The sequence below is a fragment of the Sceloporus occidentalis genome, unplaced genomic scaffold (assembly GCF_023333645.1).
Source record: "Sceloporus occidentalis isolate IW3139 unplaced genomic scaffold, rSceOcc1.0.p SCAF_9, whole genome shotgun sequence".
Taxonomy (NCBI): Eukaryota; Metazoa; Chordata; class Lepidosauria; order Squamata; family Phrynosomatidae; genus Sceloporus; species Sceloporus occidentalis.
Genome location: NW_028316989.1, coordinates 42,136,042 through 42,161,003, shown reverse-complemented (window position 1 = coordinate 42,161,003; position 24,962 = coordinate 42,136,042). Strand labels below are relative to the sequence as shown.

General features: G+C 42.4%; 1 protein-coding gene across 1 annotated transcript; it reads right to left on the bottom strand.

Moving 5' to 3' along the window:
- Positions 1-22,508, bottom strand: RHCG (Rh family C glycoprotein). Its single transcript, XM_089539105.1, has 11 exons — positions 22,238-22,508; positions 13,189-13,375; positions 11,595-11,745; positions 9,161-9,308; positions 8,682-8,848; positions 6,997-7,134; positions 6,056-6,192; positions 5,154-5,278; positions 3,761-3,834; positions 1,873-1,968; positions 1-808 (listed from the first exon to the last, which is right to left on the bottom strand). The coding sequence occupies exons 1-10, from the start codon at positions 22,443-22,445 to the stop codon at positions 1,897-1,899; spliced, it is 1,407 nt and encodes a 468-aa protein (XP_089395231.1). The 5' UTR covers positions 22,446-22,508; the 3' UTR covers positions 1-808; positions 1,873-1,896.
- Positions 22,509-24,962: the final 2,454 nt, after the last annotated feature.

The window sequence follows — 24,962 nt, the reverse complement described above, 5'->3', positions numbered from 1 at the left end:
TTCTCCAAAACAACAACAATTTATTTAAAGCTACACAAATGGCCCTTTCACTCTACAAAGAAATGTGATGATGTGGCATGCCGGGTGGGACCAGGGGAAAAAATGCCCCTTGCATTGGTGCCCTCTCCTGGCCTACATCAGCCCCTCCATCACAAAACCAAACAAGTTTGAAGGGCTTTTAAGCAGCAGCAGCAGCAGAGGGAAATAACTGTAAGGACAGGGACTATATAACAAGAAGAAATGGACATATCAAAAGAATAAAATAGTATCTTTGCATAAAACATTTTTTAAAAAAACAGCTGGGGACACAATCTAAGCAATCTTAAGTCTTTTTCAGATCCATTTATATCAAAGGGAGAGATTTAAAACATTGTCCAATTGCATGTCACAGTTCTTCCAGCATGCTAACCATATACTGGCATTCCGGGTCTTGGCTTTTTTGGTATTTCACTGGACAGAGTTGGCACTTGCTCCTTTGTTGTCATGCATAGATCCCCTGCACTTAAGATGTATGATTTCTTTCTTTGGATTGTCTCTGGCTCAGGAATTTTCCAGCTCCCTGACAAGTGGGAAAGATATGGAACTCTCAAATTGATTTGAGGGAAACACATTGTATCTTGCAAAGGAGAACATCTTTTCACTCAGGAGAACATCTTTGCACCCAGATGAATGAGGGGGATTGGATGTGTTTCCCAGCAAACCACAATTCTCTCCCCAGGGAAACCTTAACATGTAAAAAGAGATCAAATACCACCAAAGGTTATCTCAAAAGGTGATGCTGATGATATCTCTGGTTTTCTGCAGTGCCCTGAAATAAAAGAAAATGAGAGAAAATTCTGTCAGTAAGATGAGACAAAATAAAAATCCCTCCATTTTATGGGCTCCAAGAGTCCCACATTGTATTTATAACAACAGGGTTGGCCCTAGAAGCTGCTTGGCTGGGAAGCCATTTTAGGATTCTATTTAAGCTTCTCTAAGATCGCTGCAAGAAGGGTATAGTAGACATGAAATAAAATAATTGATTCGTTTCCTGGTGAGCGTCACACAGGAATGAGCAAATAAGGCATTTGGGTATGTGTGAGTTTAAGATCTTGTTATTTTTGGTTCACTTTATTAATACCTAACTTTTATTTTGCTCTATCAAGTATGCATTATCTAGCTATAATCCAGGGAAAGGGGACCTCCAGCTCCTTGTACTAACTGAACCTATAAAAGATCCTGGGGAAACCTCGCCTCCTTCAAAACCTTCACCTTCCCAAAACCTTGCCATCTTGTGTAGGGTGTTCTCCATTATGTTATCTGGTCTGCAGAGTGGGTCATTGAGGGAAAGGAATCATCCATTTTCACACCCAAATAAGATTCCCCATCTTATTCCCCAAGAAATGAAGAGGAAAAGAAGGCAGAAAAGAATTCTTGGTGGTTGCTCCAGGGAGGAACCCCTTCTCTTGGTCTTCTCTTTCACTGAGTTCATGTATGCAGGCATTGCTCAGAAAAGCTATGTCAGATACAGTGTGAGTTGGGTTTTAATGGCCTAATATAGCCAAGTTAATTTGTGTGTCTGCATGTTTGCTAATATGAGCATTGATTTATCCTGTGGGCTACACTGGGATATGATATGACCACAGGCTGGAAAAGTTATATTTGCAGACTATAGTTTTCACTGTCCCAAAACTAGTCTGGCCAATGACCATGCTGACTGCATAGCCTACAAAAGTATTCCCCCCCCCCCCCCCCCAGTCTTGGTGTATGATGGTGCTGTCACCTATCGCTCTTCTTTGGCAGCGTGTAAGTTAAAAACAGAAATAAGCACATACACAGAAGAACCTGAATGTATCAGACCTGTTCTGGAAGCATGTGAAGACCCATCTTTACCTTTTGGGCATTTGTTCAAGTGGATCAGTTGTCAGTCACAGGCTTTGCATTTGAATCATGCATACAGTACAGGTTGCTCTCCTCATCCCCAGGTACCTTCACAAAGATAGCAAAACAATTGTTAGGTCACAGCAATGTCCTTCCTTCCTTCCTTCCTTCCTTCCTTCCTTCCTTTCTCCCGCAGCACTCACTCATAATCTTTATCATCATCCTCTATGCCCCTCGGAGGCAGGGGAAACCACCAAGATAGTTCATGATAGTTCAAGCCATTTTGCTTCCTGAGACATAGGACAAACTGACGCCTGCCTCCATTCCATGTACTTAGAAACTATGAACTGGAAGTTTAATCTTGCATCTATCTTGGGAATGGAATAGTTGTCCACCATCACACTTGCGGATGGTAGGCGAGAGGTATGGGGCAAGATGTATGACATATACAGCTCGGAGAGAGAAATGGTAGGGAGAGGAGTCCAGGAGGAACAATAGGATGCAACTGACTGCTGTTATTGAGCATCTACTGCCTGGGACAATTAATCTCATTCTCTCTGTTGACAGGATTAGTCCTATGTGGCAAACTGGGAAAAATATTATGCAATGAGGTCTACATATGACAGACAACAGTACCATCTACTGGCAGAGTAGCTCTTTCTACTTTTCTGAACACATCCTCAAATCATCCAGCCTTCTGGTTGGATTTCTTGTTTTCATTCCATTTCATTCATGAATTGCTTGTTTTCATTTCCTTTTTGTTTTTTTAATGAGAAATGCATACTTAGAGACCTCTTTTAACTAGGAAACCTGCTCTAATATGGATTGTCTTTGTCCATACTTTTGGCCAAAAAGCGAATTTTTTTGGTCTAAGCAAATCTCAGTTCTTTTTGTTTCAGAACAAGGCTGTGGAAGGGAACCACAGAAGTGGGAGGTATTTGGGGTTAAGGTTTAAGAAAAAAATACTCCTGTACTTGAACTAAAGGTAAGGGTTGTTTTAATTTTTCATGAACTGGATGCATATTCTATCACAGTTACTTTTCTGAAAAATGGGCCTACAGTTTGCCACATCCCTTCTTGCAGCAAAAAAAGTCCAGCTCTTCTGTTGGCAGAATCCTCTTCTGCCAGCTGATCTTAGTGGTCTGCCAACATAATTATTCTGTTGACTAAAACTTGCTGGCAGAGGAGCCCCAAAAGGGGTGGAATAGGAGTGGAATGGCAGAGGAGCTACCTTGCACCAGAACCAAACATCCACAGAATCAGAATGAGGTGAAAATTGTTCTAATTTCCAAGAGCTCTAGGCTGAGAGAGGGTATATTCACACTGCAGAACTAATGAAGTTTAATGCCACTTTAAGTACTGTAATTCCATTTTATGGAATCCTGGGATTTATAGTTTTACAGAGTTGGGTATTACATGTTGGTTGATTTTCCTAGCAAACAACTTTTTCTTCTTTGTAGAGTAAATATCATTTTCTGCACAGAAAATACATTTTTTTCTGTGCTTAAAATTCTATTTTCTGGACAACAAAAGCTGTTACTGCACAAAACAGCCATGCAGGAATTTTGTGCAAAATTAGTCCTGAATTATAAACAGGCATCAAAAGCAGCCTGCTTTGTTAAAGAGTGATGGCTCCTCACAAAACTACAAATCCCATGATTCTGGAGCCATGGCAGTTAAAGTGGTGTCAAATTGCACTGCATTATTTCTATAGATGCACTCAGGGACTTCATTTCAACACAGCTTTAGCCGACCTGCTGTCAGTTCAACTGACCCTTGGCCATCTTCCAGTTAGGACTACACTGCAATCCACAAAGTAGGAAGTGTGAGTCCTGTCAGATGAATTAGAATCCACAAAGACAGGATTCCAGGAGCATCCCTAATGGTCTAAAGTACATACCTCCCAGTAAACATTATCCTCAAAGCAGTTTTCATCCATGGGGTCTCCAAAGAAGGGCAATTTCAAAATGCCACCTGAAGGAAAAGAAAAATTGAGCACTGAGTTTATGGCTTCCGTGACGCTTTCACTTTCGGGCACAGTTTATTCAGACCAGGTTTGTCTTTGCTGTTTTCTGAGACTGAGAGACTGTGGCATGCCCAGTGGGTTTTCATGGCTGAGCAGGGATTCAAGCTCTGGTCTGGTGGAGCCATGACAGTTAAAGCAATGTCAAACTGCATTCATTCTGCAGTGTGGCACAGTTTAGAGTGAGCAGGAGGACAGTGCCTCAGACTCCCCAACATGCCACAAGATGGCAGCCGACAATCATCATAAGCAAGAGGATTCAGAAAAGTCAGTGTGGTGCAGTGGTTAGACTAGGAGACCAATTCCTCTACCTATTCTTCAGTGTTCGGAATCTTCTTCTGCTTCTAGCATCTCACATAAACTAACCTTGCCACTGTATCCGTATAACAGATTAGTAACCATAGAACAGATCATTATACTAGTCCCTCTTTCCAATTTCACTCCAACTCCAAAATGTTCAAAAGAAATAAACATATTCAAATGAAACAATTCCGGCCCACAAACTATTCCTGTCTTCAAAATCTCATTAATCCTCCTCCCTATTTTTTTGTCTGGGTGAACCTGGGCAGGTCACACTTTCTCAGCCTCAGAGGAAGGTAATGGAAAACCCTCTATGAAGAAACTTGCCAAGAAAAAAAATGTGATAGGTTCGCCTTAGGGTTGATATAAGTCAGAAAAGATTTGAAGGCACACAACCTCTATCTATCTATCTATCTATCTATCTATCTATCTATCTATCTATCTATCTATCTATTTCATCTGTCCATCTGTGATGTTAAAAAGATCCAACAACCTTATTATATATCCATTTGTTATTTACATTTTTATATACAGTATTTAGCCAATTTATTGAAATGGTGACCTACATGCATGATGGCCATCCAGCCTCTGTTTCAAGACCTCCAAAGAAGGAGACTCCATCACACTGCAAGGTAGCATATTCCACTGTCAAACAGTTCTTACTGTCAGGAGGTTTTTCTTAATGTTGAAGTGGAATCTCTTTTCCTGTAGTTTGAATCCATTGCTCCTGGCCCTATTATCTGGAGCTACATGAAACAAGCTTGCTCCATCTTCAATATGACATCCTTTCAAAGTTTTAAACAGGGCCATCATGTCTCATCGTAACCTTCTCTTCCCCAGGTTAAACGTACCCAGTTCCCTAAGCCTCTTCTCACAGAGCATGGTTCACAGACGTTTCACTATTTTAGTTGTTCTCCTCTAGACACACTCTAGCAGCTGATCTGCCATTGATCCACAGTTCTTCACTCACCTACAATGGCCCCTCCTGCCAAGGCCATGCCCAAAGACACAGCAATGCCAGCTGCCTGGAACCCGCCTTGGATATTGGGAGTCCTCTTCATGTGGTCTCCTGTGAAGTCAAAAGCATGGATGAGCCTGGAGCAGAAGGGAAGCAAAAGGGAAGGAGAGAAAGTGAGTCTGTCTTGTATTGCACAATGAAAAAGTATAAGTAAAGTCCTTTCAAGGTTTGGGAAATCTGTATGTAGAGAGTTCTTGCAGCACTTTTGAGACTGACTAAAGAAAGAAGTTGGCAGCATGAGTTTTTGTAGGCTTTTCTTGGCAAGTTTTTTCAGAGCGGGTTTGCCATTGCTGTCCTCTGAACCTGATAGAGTGTGACTTGCCCAAGATCACCCAGCGATTTTCATGACCAAGCTGGGATTCGAACTCTGGTCTCCAGAGTCATAGTCCAATGCTGAAATCACTACGCCATGCTTGCACTTCTAATAGTACCTACTGGTTGATATACACAGTTGGCCCTCCTTATCCATGCATTTTTTTTATCCGTGGATTCAAGCATCCATGGTTTGAAAATATTCCAAAAAAGGATAAATTCCAAATCTTGATTTTTCCATTTTATAGAAGGGGCACCATTTTGCTCTGCCATTATATTTAATGGGACTTGAGCATCCACAGATTTTGTTATCCACAGGGGGTCCTGGAGCCAAACCCCAGCAGATAACAAGGTCCCACTGTAATACCCTTAAATTTACATAAAAGACATCCACCCTTTTAATAGATAGCCCATTTTTTAAAACTATAGCTTAACCCCATCACAGTCCATTTGTAGACAAGGAGGTTCACTATTCTATCTCCATCATTCCTCTTTCTCCAGAATAATCCAGGCCTTCAGATATAGATTCCAGATCACCTCACCCTTCTTTTCCATAGACTCCTTCTGTTGCAGCCGCAGCCGTGACAGCCCCCACAATGCCTCCAATTACTCCTGGCATTCCATGTAGGTTGTGGATGCCACATGTATCCTGAATGTGCAACTTGGACTCTAAGAAAGGCTGGCAGGAATAAAAGAAGAACAAGGGGCAGTTAGTAGATTTTACAAGTGAGATCTGAAACATTGCACTCTCCCCATAGGTTCCAGTCAGACTCTATGGACTTCCCCTGATAAAGACATCCTCTTCCCCATGAAACCATCATTTGATAGGATCCCAGATTTGGAACAGGTTGATTCCCATTCTAAATGATGAAATAGCTCCCTTAAATCTTAAATACTTGTAGAGCTTTAGGCTAAACTATGCTGTTGGTCCCACCTTGTTGGCTTTGGCTTCACCTATCCCTGAGATGCTCCCTTTCTGAGAACTTCTCTGAAACTGAATTAGATCCTCAGATTGAAAGAGATTCCCTATTCCAGGGGATTATAGGAAGTCTAGAACAAGAAAAGTAATTTCCACCTTAATTTAAAAGCTGTGACTTCCAGAGGACACTTTCTACTTGGGCTCATCTTGCCAAGGAATCTCTGAGCATCTGCCACATAACAGAGATCCATTGTGGAGGATCCTGGGAGATATTCCAGAGCTGTCAGGAGCAGTTTATCAGAAGCAAGCTTGTGAATGATGGGCTCAGTTCAAAAGCCCAGTGTGAAGCATTTTCAGAAAGTCCTGTAGCATCAGTTAAAGTACATGTGTTGCCTGTTCTGCCTTCAGGGCTGTCTGTACACCCCCTTAATCTAAAGAAGAATCATGCTTCCTGGATCATAGTTCCCCATAGTTTAAACACTCCTCCAATTTGCAGGAGTGAGTGGGATTCTGGGATCTGTAAAAATTAGGTGAAGGCTTTAGAAGGGCTGCATGTTGTCTTACCGTAAGGTAAACAAATCCTGCAGTGGCCACAATGCCACAGATGAAGCCAACAATGAGGGAGCCGTACGGAGTCAGCATCATCTCCGCAGATGTTCCCACAGCTACACCGCCGGCCAGAGTGGCATTCTGGATGTGGACCTGTGCAAACATCACAGTCCTTTCAGCTCTGAATAACCTTAAGCATCACTTTCACCACCTGAACTATAAATAAGCTACAACTAAATGAGTGCTCACTTGATAAATGAGGTCTTTTCATAAGTAAGGGATTACCATACAGTATATATTCAACTATAAGTCGACCTCATGTATATATCGAGGTTAGATCTTTGGGACCAAAATTATGGATTTTTATATGACCCATGGATAAGTCGAAGGTAAAGTTAGGGGTATGTTATTGATGCTCCCAGGATGGACTAAGCTCTTGCCCTCTATTCAGAGAAAGGGGATGGCTCCTTTTTTACATATATAAAAGTACAGTACTTACATTGACGCATGGATAAGACGACCCAGGTTTTTTTGGTCAATTTTTTGACTAACATTTCTAGATTTGTGCATGAGTATATACAGTAATTGTGAGTAAGACGCTTCTCAGAAGTAAATCCACAATCAAGATGGATGGCCTTTTAGCATTGCTCTTAGTGGCGTTCTGAAGGCAAAGGGTTAAAACTTTCATTTCTAAGAACAGAGTCCTGGAACAATGTTTTTGGTTGTATTATTCCCAATCTCATGATTCTTCTGAATACCTAGCTAGACAATAGAGACCCTTGTTTGGCCTGCGCATTGCTGTCAGGTCTTGCTGGTGGTGGTACGGACCTTGTGTTTGGACCTTGGAAATGTCCTGAAACTTTCCATCCAGTACTGACTCTTGCTAATTTGTAGCTACTGTATTGTCACACTGTCTGAAGTAGGACACTCAGTTGAGCTGCAGCCAATCGCTCTCTGAGCCTAAACTACCAAACAAAGTCAGCATGTGCCAGAGATGTCCTTCATCCCCCAAAGCTTATGCAGTATGAGCAAACGCTACTCCAACAAATGATGCCATTGTTCCTTTTGTGAACAAGAAAAGTGCTGGTATTGAACTCCTTATGTTTCTGTTCCACTGCAACAGAAGCACCATGGATTACTGGAGGTCATTGGACAATTGTTAAAGAACCAGTATACTTGGCAACTCTAGAAAAATGAATTTCTAAAATGTGGGTGTTTCCCTGCCCCTCAGGACCAAAGACAGATTTTGCTGCCTGAAGCAAAAAACAGAATGGTATGGTGCCGTTTCCATTCCATGTACAGCTTATTGGACCAGCACTTTGAATCTTACTTCGGACTGTCAATGGGATAGTATCTTTCATCACACTTGAGGACAACAGACTAATTGAGGAGCTCTGAATGGGTTGCATGGTACTATGCCTTCCATTGGAAGGAGATGTCCATGAGGTTCATTGGAACGAGATGCCACTGCCTCTGCTATCCTCCTGCATTTGCCACTTAAGAAGGTTGCCTCATTCTCTTTAGTGGTAGGGCCAACCCTGCTCTCACTCCCTTCAAAATATATCCTTGCCATACATAAGTATTTATCTACACCTTCCAATGTCTGCTACAGTCCCATGAAACTCTACCCGGTGCATACTGCATAGAGAGATACATACACATGGCATGAGCCCCATAATAGATCACCAGCCTTTGCTCACCATATTCAACTTGCCCTTCTTTTGTAACATACTGGAGAAGGCCACTGTGGTGAGGACACAGGCTGCTAGGGAGCAATAAGTGTTGATGGCAGCTCGGTGCTGGGCGTCCCCATGGTTGGACAAGGCTGAGTTAAAGCTAGGCCAGTACATCCATAGAAACAAGGTGCCTAGAAAAGAAGGTGAGATCTGATTTTGCTGCACCAAAAGATAAGTTCTTCACTTTATGGGCCACGTTCTTTTGGTGATGACCCATAAAGACCTATATGGCTGAAAGATAGTCTGGACCTAAGCCATATACTGTAGGTCTTTCAGCTTTTAACTGGTAGAGGTAATGCAACAGGTGTCTATCTATTGCTTCAACAGGAGAAAAGAGACATGCTTCACATTGGCAATTTAATCCTCTTTTTCCTCGGCCTGGCCAGCAACACAGAAGCTAAAGGAACCTGTTGGGGAAAACAATTTCAGAAGCGAAGGCTCACCAATCATAGAGAAGAGGTCTGAGTGGTAGTTAGAACTCTGCTTCTCTTTGGTCTGTTCCAGATTGGGTCGATACAAAATGGTGGTTACCGTTAGCCCAAAGTATGCACCAAATGTGTGGATGGTCATGGATCCACCAGCATCTCTAACCTGCAGCAATGGAAAAAGAAAGGGGGGAAAAAAACAATCTCCCAAAAAGGTTCTCTCTCCATTCAGGGATATAATACTTCACTAGGTTTCTTCTTGAGGGAAGCAACAAGTAATTTTAGCAATTTTCTTCCTGTTGTGAGAAAGTTTTTGAAAATCGCATCATTTTCAAAGTCTTTATTCTGCAGAAAATTCGCATGCAGTTTCTTTGCATAGAAAACAGTATTTTCTACAAATGAAACAGCATTTTCTGCACAGGAAGTAATATTTCCTCAAAGAAATATTTTATGTGCAGAAAACACTCTTTCCAGCACAGATAATGCAGTTCTCTATGAAAATGAGCTATTTGTGAGTTATGTTGTACTTATTTCCAGTTGCTATCAATGGCAGGTATGTTGCCAGCAATACAACCCACAAGGAGCAATGGCTCTGGAGACATTGAAGTTGTCCCCTCTTGATCTCATACATCTAGCATCCTTCTTTCTCCAAAGAAACAATGGCCTCCCACTTTTCTCTGGACTTTCACAAGCAAAGTATGAGCAGGGGCCATAGCTCTGTGGCAAAGCATAAGCTTTCTATAGAAAAGGTCTCAGGTTGCTGGTTCTGGCATCTCCTGGCATGTCCTGTTCCTTTAGAAAAATATGTTTTAATGTGACATGCCGGCTAGAGTTCATAAATTATAATTCCATATGCTGAGGATGTGCTTACTTGCAAAATGAATGGTCTCAAAAGCTAATGTTAGATCTCACACCCTGACAAAACCTATTTTACGTTTGTCTATTCTATTTAAGCCCCTGAGCACATTCCTACCTCATTTCCTTATCAGATTGGGCCTATCTGACAGTCTGGAGATTCTCTTCTTCTCTGGATCTTTATCCATATACTTTGTGTATACTTGGCCAAAGTGCACTACTGCTTGTGCAACCACATTCTGCAAAGGATAGCATTAACCCTGGAAGATAAATTGGTTCTGGACAAGGGACTTTCCTCTCAACAAATTCTGATTCTTTTCCACTATCATCCAGAAAGGAATTTCGTGACTAAGTACCATCTGCAAATATTAGCAGAGACAGCCTTAACATAAGTGCTTCAGATGCAAACCTTACCATTGTCCTGATTTGGCAAGGTCAGTCCCAATTACTCCTCTGTCCTTCCACTTTTCCGACTTCAATTAAAATGTCCCAGTTTCTGTCCCTCCTCCTCCTTTGTCCCCAGCTTACTTGAACTACTGCAAACTGAGTTCAAAGTGCATTCAATTAACTCAGTGGGTGGTTAGATGTGGAATCTTCCCCTTCCTTCTAGATTAGTGATTCCCAAACTTTCCCTATTCAGTTTGACCAACAATCAGGAATTCTGGGAGCTGAAGTCCAAAACATCTAGAGGACTAAAATGGCAAAATCAAGGTTTGCCTTCTGGGATGTATATATATTTTAAAATATTTTCAAACCATGCATGGTTAAATCCATGGATAAGGAATGCATACAGAGGACCAACTGTATAAAGCTACTAGTGGCTACTAGTCTTGATGTCTCTATATAACTTCCATTATTGGAGAGAATGTGATGTAGTGGTTTGACTATTGGACTACGACTCTGGAGACCAGGGCTTAGATGCCTGCTAGGTCATGGAAAACCACTTGGTGACCTTAGGCAAATCTTCCTCTGAGGCTTTTTCAGCCTCAAAAGAAGGCAATGGCAAACCCGCTCCGAACAAATTTTGCCATGAAAATTCTGTGATAGGGTCACCTTAGGGTCACCATAAATCAGAAACAAATAGGATGCTAACAATGACAACAACAAATGGTATGCCTCTTTATATCACTTGATGGAAGATATGAGCAGGAGGATACAATTGCATTCATACTCTGTCTATGGGCATCTGTTTAGTCTTAGCGGGAACAGAATGCTGACATGGATAAGCCTGTGGTCAGACCCATGGCAGCTCTTCTTTATGTTCTTATATATGCCTTTAAACAATCACTTCCAACTTAGTGCCCAACAAATGTTTTGAATTACAATAGTCATGCCAGTTGGGGATCATGAGAACTATGATCCAAACTGCCTTAGGTTTGGGAAGGGCAGATGCATCACCACCTCTCAGCCTCACTTACAATATCGTATTGGGGAGGGTTCAAAGGGGATAGGTTAGTGTTCTGAGTCCCCAACGTCACCCCAAGGAGAAGAGAGATATTAAAGCATTTAAAAACCAAACAAACAAATGGGGAGCTCAATTGATTACTACAGAAAGGACAAAACAGAAGATTTTTGTGACCAAGTCAAACAGCCTTACATGAAGAAGATCCAGCAGGATGTATTCATTCACAGCGAAAAGGGTCACTTGAAACAATGTCATTATGAGCAGCTGCACAGGGCTGATTTTGCCCAAGACAGCACCAAAGGCAATGCAAACAGAAGCCACACAGAAATCAGCATTAATCAGGCTGAAAGAAAAAGAAAGAGGAGAAGTCAAAGCAAGGCCAAAATCATATGCTCTCCAGCTGTCCTGATTTGGCAGGGACAGTCCCAAATCAACCTTTGTCACCCCACTTGTTCAATTGCTTTTAAAATGTCCTGGTTTCTCTCTCCTCCTCTCACCTTCCCTATTTGTCCTCAGTTTACTTCCACTGGTGCAAGCTCAGTTCAAAGTGCAAAAGATGTTTGCACTCACTTTACTAGTGATAGAGAGGAGAGAAGGGGAGAAATCTTGCCCTTGCCACCCCAATGTTGCTTGACCATATATGCCCCGGTTTTCACTTGTGAAATGTTGGAGGATATGTGGAACCCTTTATGTACAGTTCTGCACTTGGTCTTATAGCTTCGTCACTCTAATCTCTGCTTCATGATGGGAAATAATAATATCCCACAAGGAACATAATGAGAGATAAATATCTTGAATGTAACTAAGCTATTACAATGCTGGTACTTACTGCAGGGTAGATATACACTGAGTTGAACTTGTGTTTTATATGTTTTGTGGGGAATTGTCCAAGATGGTAAGGACTCTATCTGGAACAGTCTATTGGCTGTGTAGTCCATAAATTAAAACCCAAACTTTGTCTTCTTGGTGAGAATGTGGAGGTATTGGTACTTATCTGCACTTGTGGTGGGACTGTCCAAAGATTTGTGGACAAAAGTGCAAGGAGAAATTTGCACCATTACGATCAACCTGAAACCAGTTTTGTTTTGTTTTTTGCAATCATAATGGTGTGTTTCTTCTTGTTGGTTTTCACAGTTCATCTTTGTATTGCGTTTGGAATTTTAACAGTAATTGTAAGATTAATAAATGCTATTTAAAACGCAAAAACAAACGTTACATGCAGGAGTAGCTTAGCCAGATAAGCTAAGATCGTTCTTTCAGGAGTGAACTACTTTGGAAAGCACTGTGCATATGTACCCTTCCTGCAACTAGAAAGATAGTCCAGATATCTTCCTGACAAGCCACTCTTCTAAAACATAATGAACATCATAAACTGAATTCATCTGAGGAAGTAAACCAATGAAAGCTTATGCTACATTGTCTTTCTCTCAGTCTTAAATGTGCTACAAGATCCCTTTGCGTATTCATATGTTGAATTTGGACGGGGCAAGCACTCGCTCATGTACCAGCATTTATGTACACTTTCATGGATGAAACACAATCCCAAGAGGAGCTGTTAGCATATTGTTCTTGGCCAGTTACTCCAAGTTTCAATGCCACCTTTGTAATATTCTTGACTTTCATTTTGCCTCTTTAAGACAAAATGCCAAAACTTGCATATAGATTCTAGTACCATAAAAGATCATATATTTTGTGTCACCTCCAAACAGGCATTTTAATGTCTCAATCTCTTTTCAGCAGTTTCAACTTTTCAACTTTTTAAAAGTTCCCAGTCATGTCATCTTACCTTTCTACTCCAATAAGTATCTTCCCGTGCTCAAAGGTGTGGAACCAGCCCTGCATGAGGAGTGCCCACTGAATCCCAAAGGCAGCAAGGAGGAAGTTGAACCCGACAGCTCCAAAGCCGTAGCGCTGGAGGAATGTCATCAGGAAGCCAAAGCCCACAAAGATCATCACATGAACATCCTGGAAAGCTGTAGTAAAGAAAAGAGTTCCATTCAGATTGGTTCATACATCTATGCTCATCCTGCCCATCTTCATCTTATACTATTGCATGCCAAGATATTAACCTGCTTTAGCAAATCGAAGAAGACAATGGCAAACCTCTTCTGAAGAAATTTGCCATGAAACCCCCTATAATACGTTTGCCTTAGGATTGACATAAGGAGGAAATGACTTGAAGGTACACAGCAACAACAGCAAACACCACTTTAACTGCCATGGTTCCATGCTATTGAACCTGGGATTTGTAGTTTGGTGGGGAACCAGAGATCTCTGACAGAGAAGGCTAAATCTCTCACAAAACTACAAATCCCAGAATTCCATAGCATGAAATGGCAATTAAAGTGGCATCAAACTGCATTATTTCTGTAGCATGGATGCAGCCTAAGTCTTACTGATTTCAACAGGTCTGCTCTGACTAAGCCAAGCTAAAACACATTAAAAGAACCAGGACAAATGGCATGTACAGTTCTAAAAACATACTTTAAAACCAGAAGACTATAAAGCTTGGGATTTATTTTAGCTTGATCTTTAGTGCCAGCATGGTCAAAGTACTGGATTGGGATTTGCAAAATCCATGCCCAAATGCTGACTCTGGCTGTGAAAATGGCTGGGTGCTCTTGAGCCATTCATATGAACCTCATCTGCCCCACAAGATAAAAATGGGAGAAAGTATGTGTTGCAGGGAAGCATCTAGCAGAACTTCAAGAGGATGCTGTATCAGGATATGTGAAGTAGATTGCTATCCATGAAAGCTCAGGCTAAAACAGATCTAGACACTGCTAGATTCTTCTCCCCACCACCATCACCTTGTTTCTTTTTTATATTGTGACAGAGTAACATGGCTATTTCTTTGAAAACAACCTCACAGGATGGAGAAGAGAGCCATGCTTACCCTCTTCTCTGGAGGAAAGGTACAATGCAAATGCAGCTAATAAAAACATCACAACAAAGGTGCCATATAAGCCTCTTAGGAAGTGAGGGGTCACCAAGATGATAATTTTTGTTTTTTAGGTTTGTGTGGCTATAAAAAAAAATCATTCACTTGGTGGATAATGGCAATTAAATTCTGAATCTTAACTAAAAAGCAGTTGGGGAAATCTATTCTTTGGAACGACAACTTCCAGAATCACACAGTTAGCATGGCCACATAACTTTTCCAATTTCTCCCCAAAAGACTGTGGACACTGAATATCTAAAATCAAGTCAGGCATACAGAACATTTCTCTACCCTTAAAACACTCTGTTATACCTTCCAACATTTCACAGATGAAAACTGGGACAAATGTGGCCAAGCAATGCAAAAGAGTGTGGTCAAGGTGGCATTAGGAAGAACAGACTAGCTAGGAGAAGTTTCTGCACCCTTCTCTCTCCTCTCCCATTAGACTGCATCCACACTGCAGAAATATCCAGTTTGACACCACTTTAACTGCCATGGCTCAATACTATGGAATTTGGGGAACAAACTACAATTCCAAGAATTCCATAGCACTGACCCATGGCAGTTAGAGTGGTGTCAAACTGGATTATTTGTGCAGTGCAAATGCCCCCTAAATCAACTGAATGCAAACTACTTTGACACTTTGAACTCAATCTGCAGCAATGGAAATAAACTGAGGACAAAGGAGGAAAGTGGGAGCCATTCCAGGACATTTTAAAAGCAGCTGAAAAATTGGGATAACAGGTTTAATCAGGATGGCCCCTGCCAAATCCGGACAGTTGGAGGGTACAACACATTTGTTTCTAAATCAACTTGCTGCTTACAGTAAACTACAAAGGAGAAAGAGGTAGAATGATGCCGAAATGCCATTGCCATCATCTGAAGGCATTTAATGATTAAACAGTGTCTGGCTTAATCCAGGAGTTGTGTAACTATTACCATGAGAGTCAGCAGCAAAGCTTTCCAGGGACTGATGGAACCAACTGATTCTCATCTCAAATTCGTGTTTAATGAAGTGAGGCAATTTGTTTAGAGAATGTGTGTTTTTCCCAAGCGCAGCAATGATCTGGGACTCATAACAAAGCGTCAGTGGGGCTGTAAAAGTCCTGCATGACTGGGAAGTCTTGGGGGAGGCTGGGTAACAGAAAAGCACTGTTTGTCCTCCCTGCATTCCCACAGTGGCAAGGCACACTTAGCAGAACATGGCAAAATACCCAGTTAAAATGAAGTCAATCTGTGCAAGGCTGGATCTCCTCTTTTTAGACACTTCAGATCATGTCCATGACACTTCTGTTATGCTAGAAGCAAAGAGGTATCAATGCTTGTATAAAATGATTACCGAGAGAGAAGAGACTAGAAGGCACCTGTCATTTGTTTGCACTTCTCTACATCTTTCTTTGGTCTGTGTACATAATTCTTTTGCTTCCTTCTTACCTGCATTTGCAAATGAACAACTGCAATGTCACCAATTTAGTGAAACCAGTATTCTGTGCTACCATACCAACAAGACTGTACAGGAGTGTCAAGTATTTGAGACCTCAAGGCAGCCTCTTTAAGAGAATAATAACCCTTTTTGCTTGAATTAAACTTGAAAACCATCACATAACTGGTGGTTGCTTCAGGCCAGAGTCAAAAGATAAGATCTTTCCATCCTACCATGAATTTTATTTTCACCCTGATACAGGTTTCCATCCTTTGCTGTACAGAATTGTTATGAGGATAGCATGAGAACACCCCAAAAAGTGCTGGCAAGATTTGTTCAGAAGGAGTTTGCCTTTGCCTTCCTCTGAGGCTGAGAAAATGTGATTTGCCCAAGATCGCCAAGTGGGTTGCCATGGCTGAGTGGGGATTTGAACCCTAGTCTCCTCATCCAACACTGAAACCCCTTTTCTTCGGAGGCTCAAATTGTATTTCTAAATGCTGAATTGAAATTTTACATTGAGTAATGCTTAGAAATGTGGGTACTAGGGAAAATTTTCATTTGGGGGTCAGAATTCTTATTGGGGTAAGTGAAATGTGGGTGGGGGGGATCTTCCTACAAAGGGCAAGATATAAACAGACAAATTATTTGGGCTCCTCTGTAGGTATATTTCAAAGGCTAGGCTGATCTGAAGAGTAGGGACATAGTTCCTGGGCTACCAACAGATCTGGGCCACCAAACAGTGACTGTCTCACCTGTCACAGAAGAAAAAAGAATGAGGAGGCACCAGTGGCTTTGTGCATCAGCTGTTCTCTCTGGAGGACATGAGGGCCATTATAACGGTTGCAACCCCCACCACTGCCTTCCCCTTGTTCTCTTTCTATGAAAGGGAAGGTGCATATTGAGAAAGGGCAAGACAGGAAATTGGCTTTCTAGTGCAACAAGAACCATCAGTGGTTGGCTCAGCAGGGATGAGGGGCAACCCATCAGTTCAATCAACACAAGCTACAGAAAGGTGTGCATATAAATGCTCATTCACTGGAATGTGGGCATCACACTCAAGAGAGAGAAAAATGCAGGATCTCCTGGGGTGGTGATGGAAGGGGGAAGAGTGCAGAGGCACCATTTCTACTTTGTGCCCCAGTCTGCCAGCCCCTAGCGTAGGCCAATTCTTGGCTATATAGCAAAATAAGTAAAAAGGCTTAAAAAGAAACCAGATTTATCTTGTCTCGGGGTTGAAAACAAGACATTTTCATGCCCTAGGCAAAAGACATGATGCCCCACACCAACTGCAAATCTGTAATACCAGCAAGGGGATGCCATCTTCCATCACTCAGAGTGGTCATGAAGTTTAAATGAAGCTCCTCTCCAGCAAAGCTGGGGAAAGCTACCCTCCCCCCATGATGCAGTATCTGGATCAACATGCAAAGGGATCTTGTAATACTTCGGAGAACTAACTGATGGAAAGAAGTTTGTAGTGTGAGGTTTTGAAGATTGGATTGCATCTGATGAATTAGATCCAGTCTACAACAAGAAATATCTGAAACGCAGGCCTGGTACATACAGTACCTCCTCATTCAGGCTGGACTGGAGGCGTCTGGTTTGCCTGTGGAGGGACACCACAGAAGCCAAACTGTGCAGCGTCCCTCTGCCCCAAAAAGAACCTGGAACAACCGGGTTCTTCTTGGGATGCTGAGTGCATGTCATGAGTGCACCATTGGTGCACATGTGACATAAGTGACGTGCAGTGATGTCTATGTGCTGTGAATCACTTATGTCAAGATGGCAGCCCCCATGTGGACGGGAGACCACGGATATGATGGCGCCTGCATGTCCTAGGGTTCCAGAGCGTGCGGATGCTGCATGCTCCAGAACCCTAATATTGGCAGCGGCATGCCGCTTTTGGCCCATCTGTCCCCAGCCTCTATTCCAAAAAGTAATGTTTCCTTGCTATACCCCCAAGTATACCCATAGTTAGAGAGGCCCTTACCTTTGTGGTAAGGCACATTCTTCCTGGGCAGGAAACCCCATGTTGAGCCATGAGTATCCCCAGTGAATGGATCCTCATTTGGAGGACTGAGAATAACCCCTTTGTCCGGACCTTGACCAGCCAGAGCCAATAACAATGGACAACCCTGGATGGTCCAATGGCTAATGATGAGATTTAATGCACGGTGGCTTGATTTGTTCAAATTGTTTGTTCAGCTTGTCTGTGGATCAGAACTCAAAAGAGTTACATTGGGAACTACAACCCCAAGTTTCACAGCCAGAGTTCCATGTTGACTAAGGCATTCTGGAAGTTGCAGTCCAGAATTGTACGTTTTCCAAGCTCTGTACTAGACAAATGTGCCCAACCCATTATTATGTAGCATGGCAAGGATGGACTGGGTGGCCCTTGTGGTCTCTTCTAGGTCTATGATTCCGTTAAGTTCTGAAACCTCAATTCTATATCATACTTTCATATCAACCAACCTGTTGGTGGTATTATTGCTAAGCAATGCCTCAATCACTGCTGAGTCCACACATTTCAGGCGCCTGAGGCTTTTCTTCTCTTTGAGCAATTGTAAGTAGCTATATCAGGATACAGTTTGTAGTGCAATGGGCAAAATGTGGGAAAAATGAATGGTAGAAAAGCAGACAAAAACAGGAAGCGCCAGTGGCATACTGGAGCCAGGGCTTACAGGGTCAAAGCACCAATGATGCTTTGATCAGCAGAATGATATCATCCTTTCCCCATAGACTTCCCTTGCAGCTTAACAGCAATGCAGTCCACACAAAAGCTGGGGTGGAACAAGGGATAGCTTTTCCTAATAACTACCTGAACTTGGAAAAGTTTCCTTTTGGACTCCAAGTCCCAGCATCCACCAATCAGGATAATCAGAGGCCATGCTGTCTGGGAGAACCTGGTAGTTCTAGTCCCCAAAAGTAACTTTCCTACTCTCCAGTACAGCTGTCTAGACAGACAGACTTCACCTCTACCTAAATCAATATTTGCAAAAGAAAATAGCAACCATCTGCCCAGAGATGGTATCTTACAGTATTTAAACTCCAAAGATTAATCCTTCCATATCAGTTACATGTTGGAGAGTTTGCGATCCTAGAACATATGCAGATTTCCTCCCCAAAGTAATTACATTTTGAGATAAAAGTATAATGTCAAATGGTGGAACAAAATGCTACTTTTAATGAAACATTATTATAGTAATTCTTGCCATTGTTGATAGTGGTGATGCAGATTTGAAGGCCAGATTTGATTGGTGCAGCAAAGGCTGAAATACCTTTCCTTGTTGTGTGTCTTCAAATCGTTTCTGACTTAATGGCAATCCCAAGGTAAACCTATCCCAGGGTTTTCTTGGCAAGTTTCTTCAGAAGGGGGTTGCCATTGCCAGCCCTGATGCTGAGAGAGTGTGACTTGCCCAAGATCACCCAGTGGGTTTACATGGCTGAGCTGAGTTTTGAACCCAGGTCTCCAGAGTCATAGTCCAACACTCAAACCACACTGGCTCTCTCGATTTTAGAAAAATGTGAAATGTCCAACATTGTTAGAGTATGGTGGGTGGTTGTAGCTTAAAAGCTAACGTTTTGTGCGTGCAGAAACTATTTACTGTGTAAACATGAACTGAAGTGGGGAGGAGTTGGGAGCTTTCTGTACTATTGTGTAATAAAGCCTAAATGAAATGTTAAGAAGAAGAAGAAGAAGGGGGGGAGAGAAGAGCTGCCTCCATTTTTTGACCTTTTGGGAGGATGGCGGGTATGTGGTGTATTACATTTCAAAATTTAGCATACCACCACTTTAGGAACACTAAGAAACAGGTGGCAACAGCTTTTAATTTCCCTCAACCCTGGGATTCAGGCCTCAGAGTTATATTCTTGGAAAAGTCAAATCAGATATGAATGCATACCTTACAAAATTTCAAAAACCAGGACACGTGGTTAACCAACATTAGAGTGCAGTCAAGTTGGCAAAAGTTATGAATGAGGAAGAACATACAAGGCAGGAAAGGCTGCCTCAGTTTGCTTTTGCCTGAGCTTACCAGGATTCAGGAAAGGCAAGATCTGCCCCTTCCTATATCTTCACCCCTGTTGAGTTAACTGAGTGCAAAGCAAACTCTTTCTGCACTTTGAATTCAGTTCACAGGGACAGTTTGCAGTGAGCAGAGGACAAAGAGGGAAACAGAGAGGAGAAAAGAGAAACTGGGATATTTTCAAAACAGCTGAAAAAGTGCAAGGGCAGAGGATTAATTGGGATTTTGTGGTTGCTGTGTGCCTCCAAGTTGTTTCCAACTTCTGGCGACCCTAAAGCAACCCTATTATGGGGTTTTCCTGGCAGGTTTCTCCAGAGGGGGTTTGCCATTGCTTTCCTCTGAGGCTCAGAGAATGTGACTTGTTCAAGGTTACCCAGTGGGTTTACATGGCTGAGCTGGAATCGAACCCTGGTCTGCAGAATCCTAGTCCAACGCTCAAACCACTACGCCATGCTGGATCTCATTGGGATAATCCCTCCTGCCAAATCTGGACTGCTGGAGGGTATGTGAATATGATACAGCTGAATACAAATTTATAAGCAATCTTAGCTATGATGGTGAAAATTCTGCATGACTGCAGACACCCCTGTTAGAAAGAAAACTCAGAAGTACTACTTGCTCTTACATCGAAGAATGAGGAGAACACTCTCTGCCACCCGCCAGGAGAGGACATCCAGGGCTACGGTTGTGCCGTTCAAGGAGAACATCATGCTAAGGGCCAGACCTGAGTGGCCCTATTTGCTGACCCAGTGAAGATTCAACTGATTTCTTTTCTTCCCATTGCTTTCATGAATCTCCAGGTAGGGACTATCTTTTTTTATTTTTAGTCACTCCACAGCAGAAGTTACTTTTTTGGACTGCAGTTCCCTCAATCTGCCAGGCAGCAATATCTTTGGCCATGCTTGCTGCAGGACTGTGGGAGTTGCAGTCCAAAAAAAGGAACATTTCAATGACTTTTGTTCCATAATACTTACAAAATACTAGCTGATAGTAACAACAATTAACAGAAGGAAGTACAGTATACTCTTTTTTCTGTGTGAATTACATTGCCACTAAACTCTGAAGGGGAAAAGTGAGATGATGGCATCATGTCTGCTGATCTGAAAGTCTGTGCTTTGATATTGTGAGCCTTCACTTTGCTAGACTTCATGCTCTTATGCATGTTATGTGACCATTCAGGCTGCCTTTTGTCCAGTGCGGATCTGAAGGCACACAACACAACACTATGTAAGTCTGTAGAATCAGTATATAGTGAGTTCTTGCAGCACCTTTCAGTCTAACTGAAAGAAAGAAATTGGCAGCATGAGCTTTAGCAGACTTCAGTCTACTTCCTCAGATGCATCTGTTAGTCTCAAAGGTGCTACAAGATCTCACTACATCTTGATATATAGTTACTGACCTTTCCAGAACTTTAACATGTTTCGTCTTTGCCAGCTTTCAAAACAGATATTTCAGCCTTACTTTTCCCACTTTAGTCCCAGGTGAGATGACGTAGGTTGCCATATCCAAAATCTTAAACCACTCTACAACAAGAGCTTTTAAAGTGTTGATCTCAAGGTACCGTCCAATGCATTTGTTGCTAAACCCTTTAGAAATTTTTCCCTTCTCTCTTGTAGCATGAAGACTAGTGAGGGCACAGCATAGATTATCAGTGGTGCTACTGGGAAAGGGCTTGGGGAAGGCATCCTGGGGCCAGGTTCAGCAGAGTGAATAGCAGGCCCTCAAAGACATTGTGGCATAAGCAAAGTAATACTCTCTAAAGAGGGCATTAAGTGCAGATGGATATATGTGCTGTAGGAGTATTTCATCAACAGATTAAAGGTGGCACATAGGCGACTAAGCAACATCAAAGTGGATTTCAAATGGCATGAGTTATTAAAGAGGAAGAACAGGCAAGTCAGAAGAGGATGCAGCAGTTTCTTTTGCTTGAGCCTACTGAAAAGGGCAAGATTTGGCCTCCTCCTCTCCCAGAAACGTAACAAGAAAACCATATGATGGGTTCACCTTGGGGTATCCAGAAGTCAAAAACAACTTGAAGGCACACAACAACAAAGTGCAGGGAACAAACTCATCTGCAGGGTGAAACCATTCCATAGCTCCCTATCTCATCTGCCTTGGATCTTGACTCCCAGTTACTCCCTTTCTTGCTCCTCTTGGGTGTTTATTACCACAGTGATCTAAGCTACACAGCATGCATAACTGTTGCTGTTATTATAGTGCCCATCATCCCTCACCATTGACTAAGCTGAATACAATAGTTGTAGTCCAACAATATCCAGAGAAGGGCCAACCCTCCCTACTCCTGGCTTACCTATATATATATGCGCACGCACACACATACACGTACACACACACACACCACCCTGAGTTGCGTGGACAGCAAGTGGACTATAAATGCAGTGAACAAACAAACCACTTGACCAGTGCTGAATATCTTTTTATTACTTACATGGGTATCTGAAATAGAAGTCATTCTCAACATCACTGGTGATGTTCATGCGATGCTTCTCCTTCTCCCACCCAGCTGCATCAGCTTCAGGGTTGAAGCGCACAAAGATGCCAAAGAGGACAATCATGGCCACCTCCCAGAGGAGGCAAACCAGTGGCAGGCGCCAGCGCATGTCGGTGTTCCTCGCCATCATGGTAGTCCTCACCATTGGCCTGCTACTTCAGAGGGAAATGGTGGGAAACAGAAGTTGCCTGAGCTGGGAAGTCCTAACTGTTGGGTGTGGGGGTGGGGGGATGTTCATTCATTTTATATAATCTTGGGAGAGGTGGGTGTGACTGTGGGGCTGTCAGTCATCATAGCCACAGCACAGCAACAAATGCTTTTTCATTGATCTGTACACTCTCACACACACCAGCAACAAGGAAAGAGGTGGGGCCCATGCTTGGGAGTGGACTTTTCCTGCAAGGAACCCAATGCATTCTGTGCACCCGGCATCACAAATGATGCACAGGTTCCATGCATGCTCATCATCATGTCCAGGGAGATTCTGAGTTCTGCTTTGCAGCACTTTGCAGAAAGCAACCCTGGAGGCCAGGGTGACTAGGCACCTTCCTTTTCCAGGACATTTCAACCTCCTGTCCAAGAGGAATGTTCCTCATTTTGAGCATGACTAAGAAGCATGCATTTATATTTATATTTGCATTTTTAGCTTTCATTTTGTGATGTCCTATATTGTTCTTGAATATTGTTCATGTTAAGCTGCTTTATCCTTCTTTGCTTTTAGGCCATCTGGTCACCCTGCTGGAGGCTGATGGGTCATGGGAAGATCTCTGACACAGGCCAATTCTATGCTGCTCAGGAATTAGCTATTGCTACAGAAATGCTATTGCTATTGACCACAGTGTCTTCCAGCTAAGGAAGACACTTTGATGTATCCAGTGTGCTTATCTTGTATGCATTTGCGTAGTAATGTCATAGACTGTCCTTCATTTCTTTCATACTCTTTGGGCACCACTGTTTCTTTTTCTTTCCCCTCTTCTGGCTTTGTACCTCTACCATGATCCTTCTAGTGGAGGATAGCTAAATAAGTGGGTGAGAGACCACAAAATGTCATCTGCCGCAACAAAAGTATTGATAACCCTCTGAGTGACCTTGAGCAATTCACACAATCTCAGGGGAAGGCAATGGCAAACCTCCTCTGAACAAATCTTGCCAAGAAAACCCCATGTTAGCGTTGCCTTAGGGTCACCATAAGTTGGAAATGACTTCAAGGTACACAACACACACACACTTTAATATGCCACAAAGCTCTGGTGAGAGTGAGAGTTGCAGGAGGAGAGAGAGAGAGAGAGAATATGAATGGATCCTATGTCTGCCTCCATATTTGGACTTTCCCCCCTTAAAATTGTAAGTATGCAGAGTGTTTGCATATCAGAGACAGAGATCATGGAGTTTAAAAAGGCCAGGAAAGGGGAAATCATGTCTCACTGAATGCTGCTGCTTGGCAGCTTCCATCAACTCTAGCCAACATAGCCATTAATGAGGGATGATAGGAGCTGTAGTCCTGTAACCACTAGAAAGCCACAGGTTTATGCTCTAATCCTATACAAATATTTCTGAGAGGAACACAGCAAGATAGACTTATAAGTACTGTAGACCCACAAAGGATTGCGCTGTTACTCTTCTCAGGAAAATAAAGGCTGGTGTTCCATCACTTTTGTCAAATGTGTGCGTGTTTGCCTGTACATCCATGACAGAAAGAGGATTACATTAAGAGATTTCAAAGGCAGTTCAGTTCTGTCGGCATCGCTATTGATCACCCGTGTTGTTTATTTCTTATAAAAAGACTTCTTGGAATGATTTGAAAAAAATATTCAAACTCCAATCCAGATCCTGTAAAAAGAGGGCAGTGGAGGCGGGGGGAGGCATGGTGAAGGTTAATTCTATCTTCTATGCACACTCCACCCCAATATCTATGTCATTTATTTGCATACTCAAAATCTTTCAGTTGTACTTCACTTTGGAAATCTGGCAGGATTCAAAAGCAGATAAAAAGTGACCTAAATAATATACTAGGTGCTGAACTGGAGAAAAACAGGTGTCTGTTCCCCATCCAAAAGTTCACCTTCTGCAAACAAAGAAACAAAGGGGGAAGAGATGGGATGGGATAGGGACTCTTTGCAGTGGTATCTGGTGCAGTTTGGTTCTGGGACCCCTCATGGATACCAACATGTGTGGATGCACAAATCCCGTTATATGCAATGGAATGGCACAGTAAAATGGTGTCTCTCATATAAAATGGCAAAATCAAGGTTTACTTTTTGGAATGTATATGTTTTTAAACTATTTGCAAGCCATGGATGAATCCATGGATAAAATATCCATGAATATGGTAGATGAATGTTAGGAGCCAGTGCAATTCCTTTACAAACTCATGGGACAAATGCTGGGAAGGAGCAGCAAGTGTTTAGAGGAAAGAGCTGTGTGCTAAGAGCATACCCCTCAAATGTCTTGATTTCCCAGGGACAGGCCCAATTAATCCTCTGTCATCCCACTTTTTCATTTGCTATTAAAATGTCCCGATTCTTCACTCCTCCTATCTCTTTGTCCTCAGCTTACTTCAGTTACAGCAAACTGGGCTCAAAATGCAAAATAATTTTGAATTCAACTTGGGTGGAGGGAGAAGAAAAGAAGGGGTAGAAGCTTACCCTTCCCAGTAGGCTCA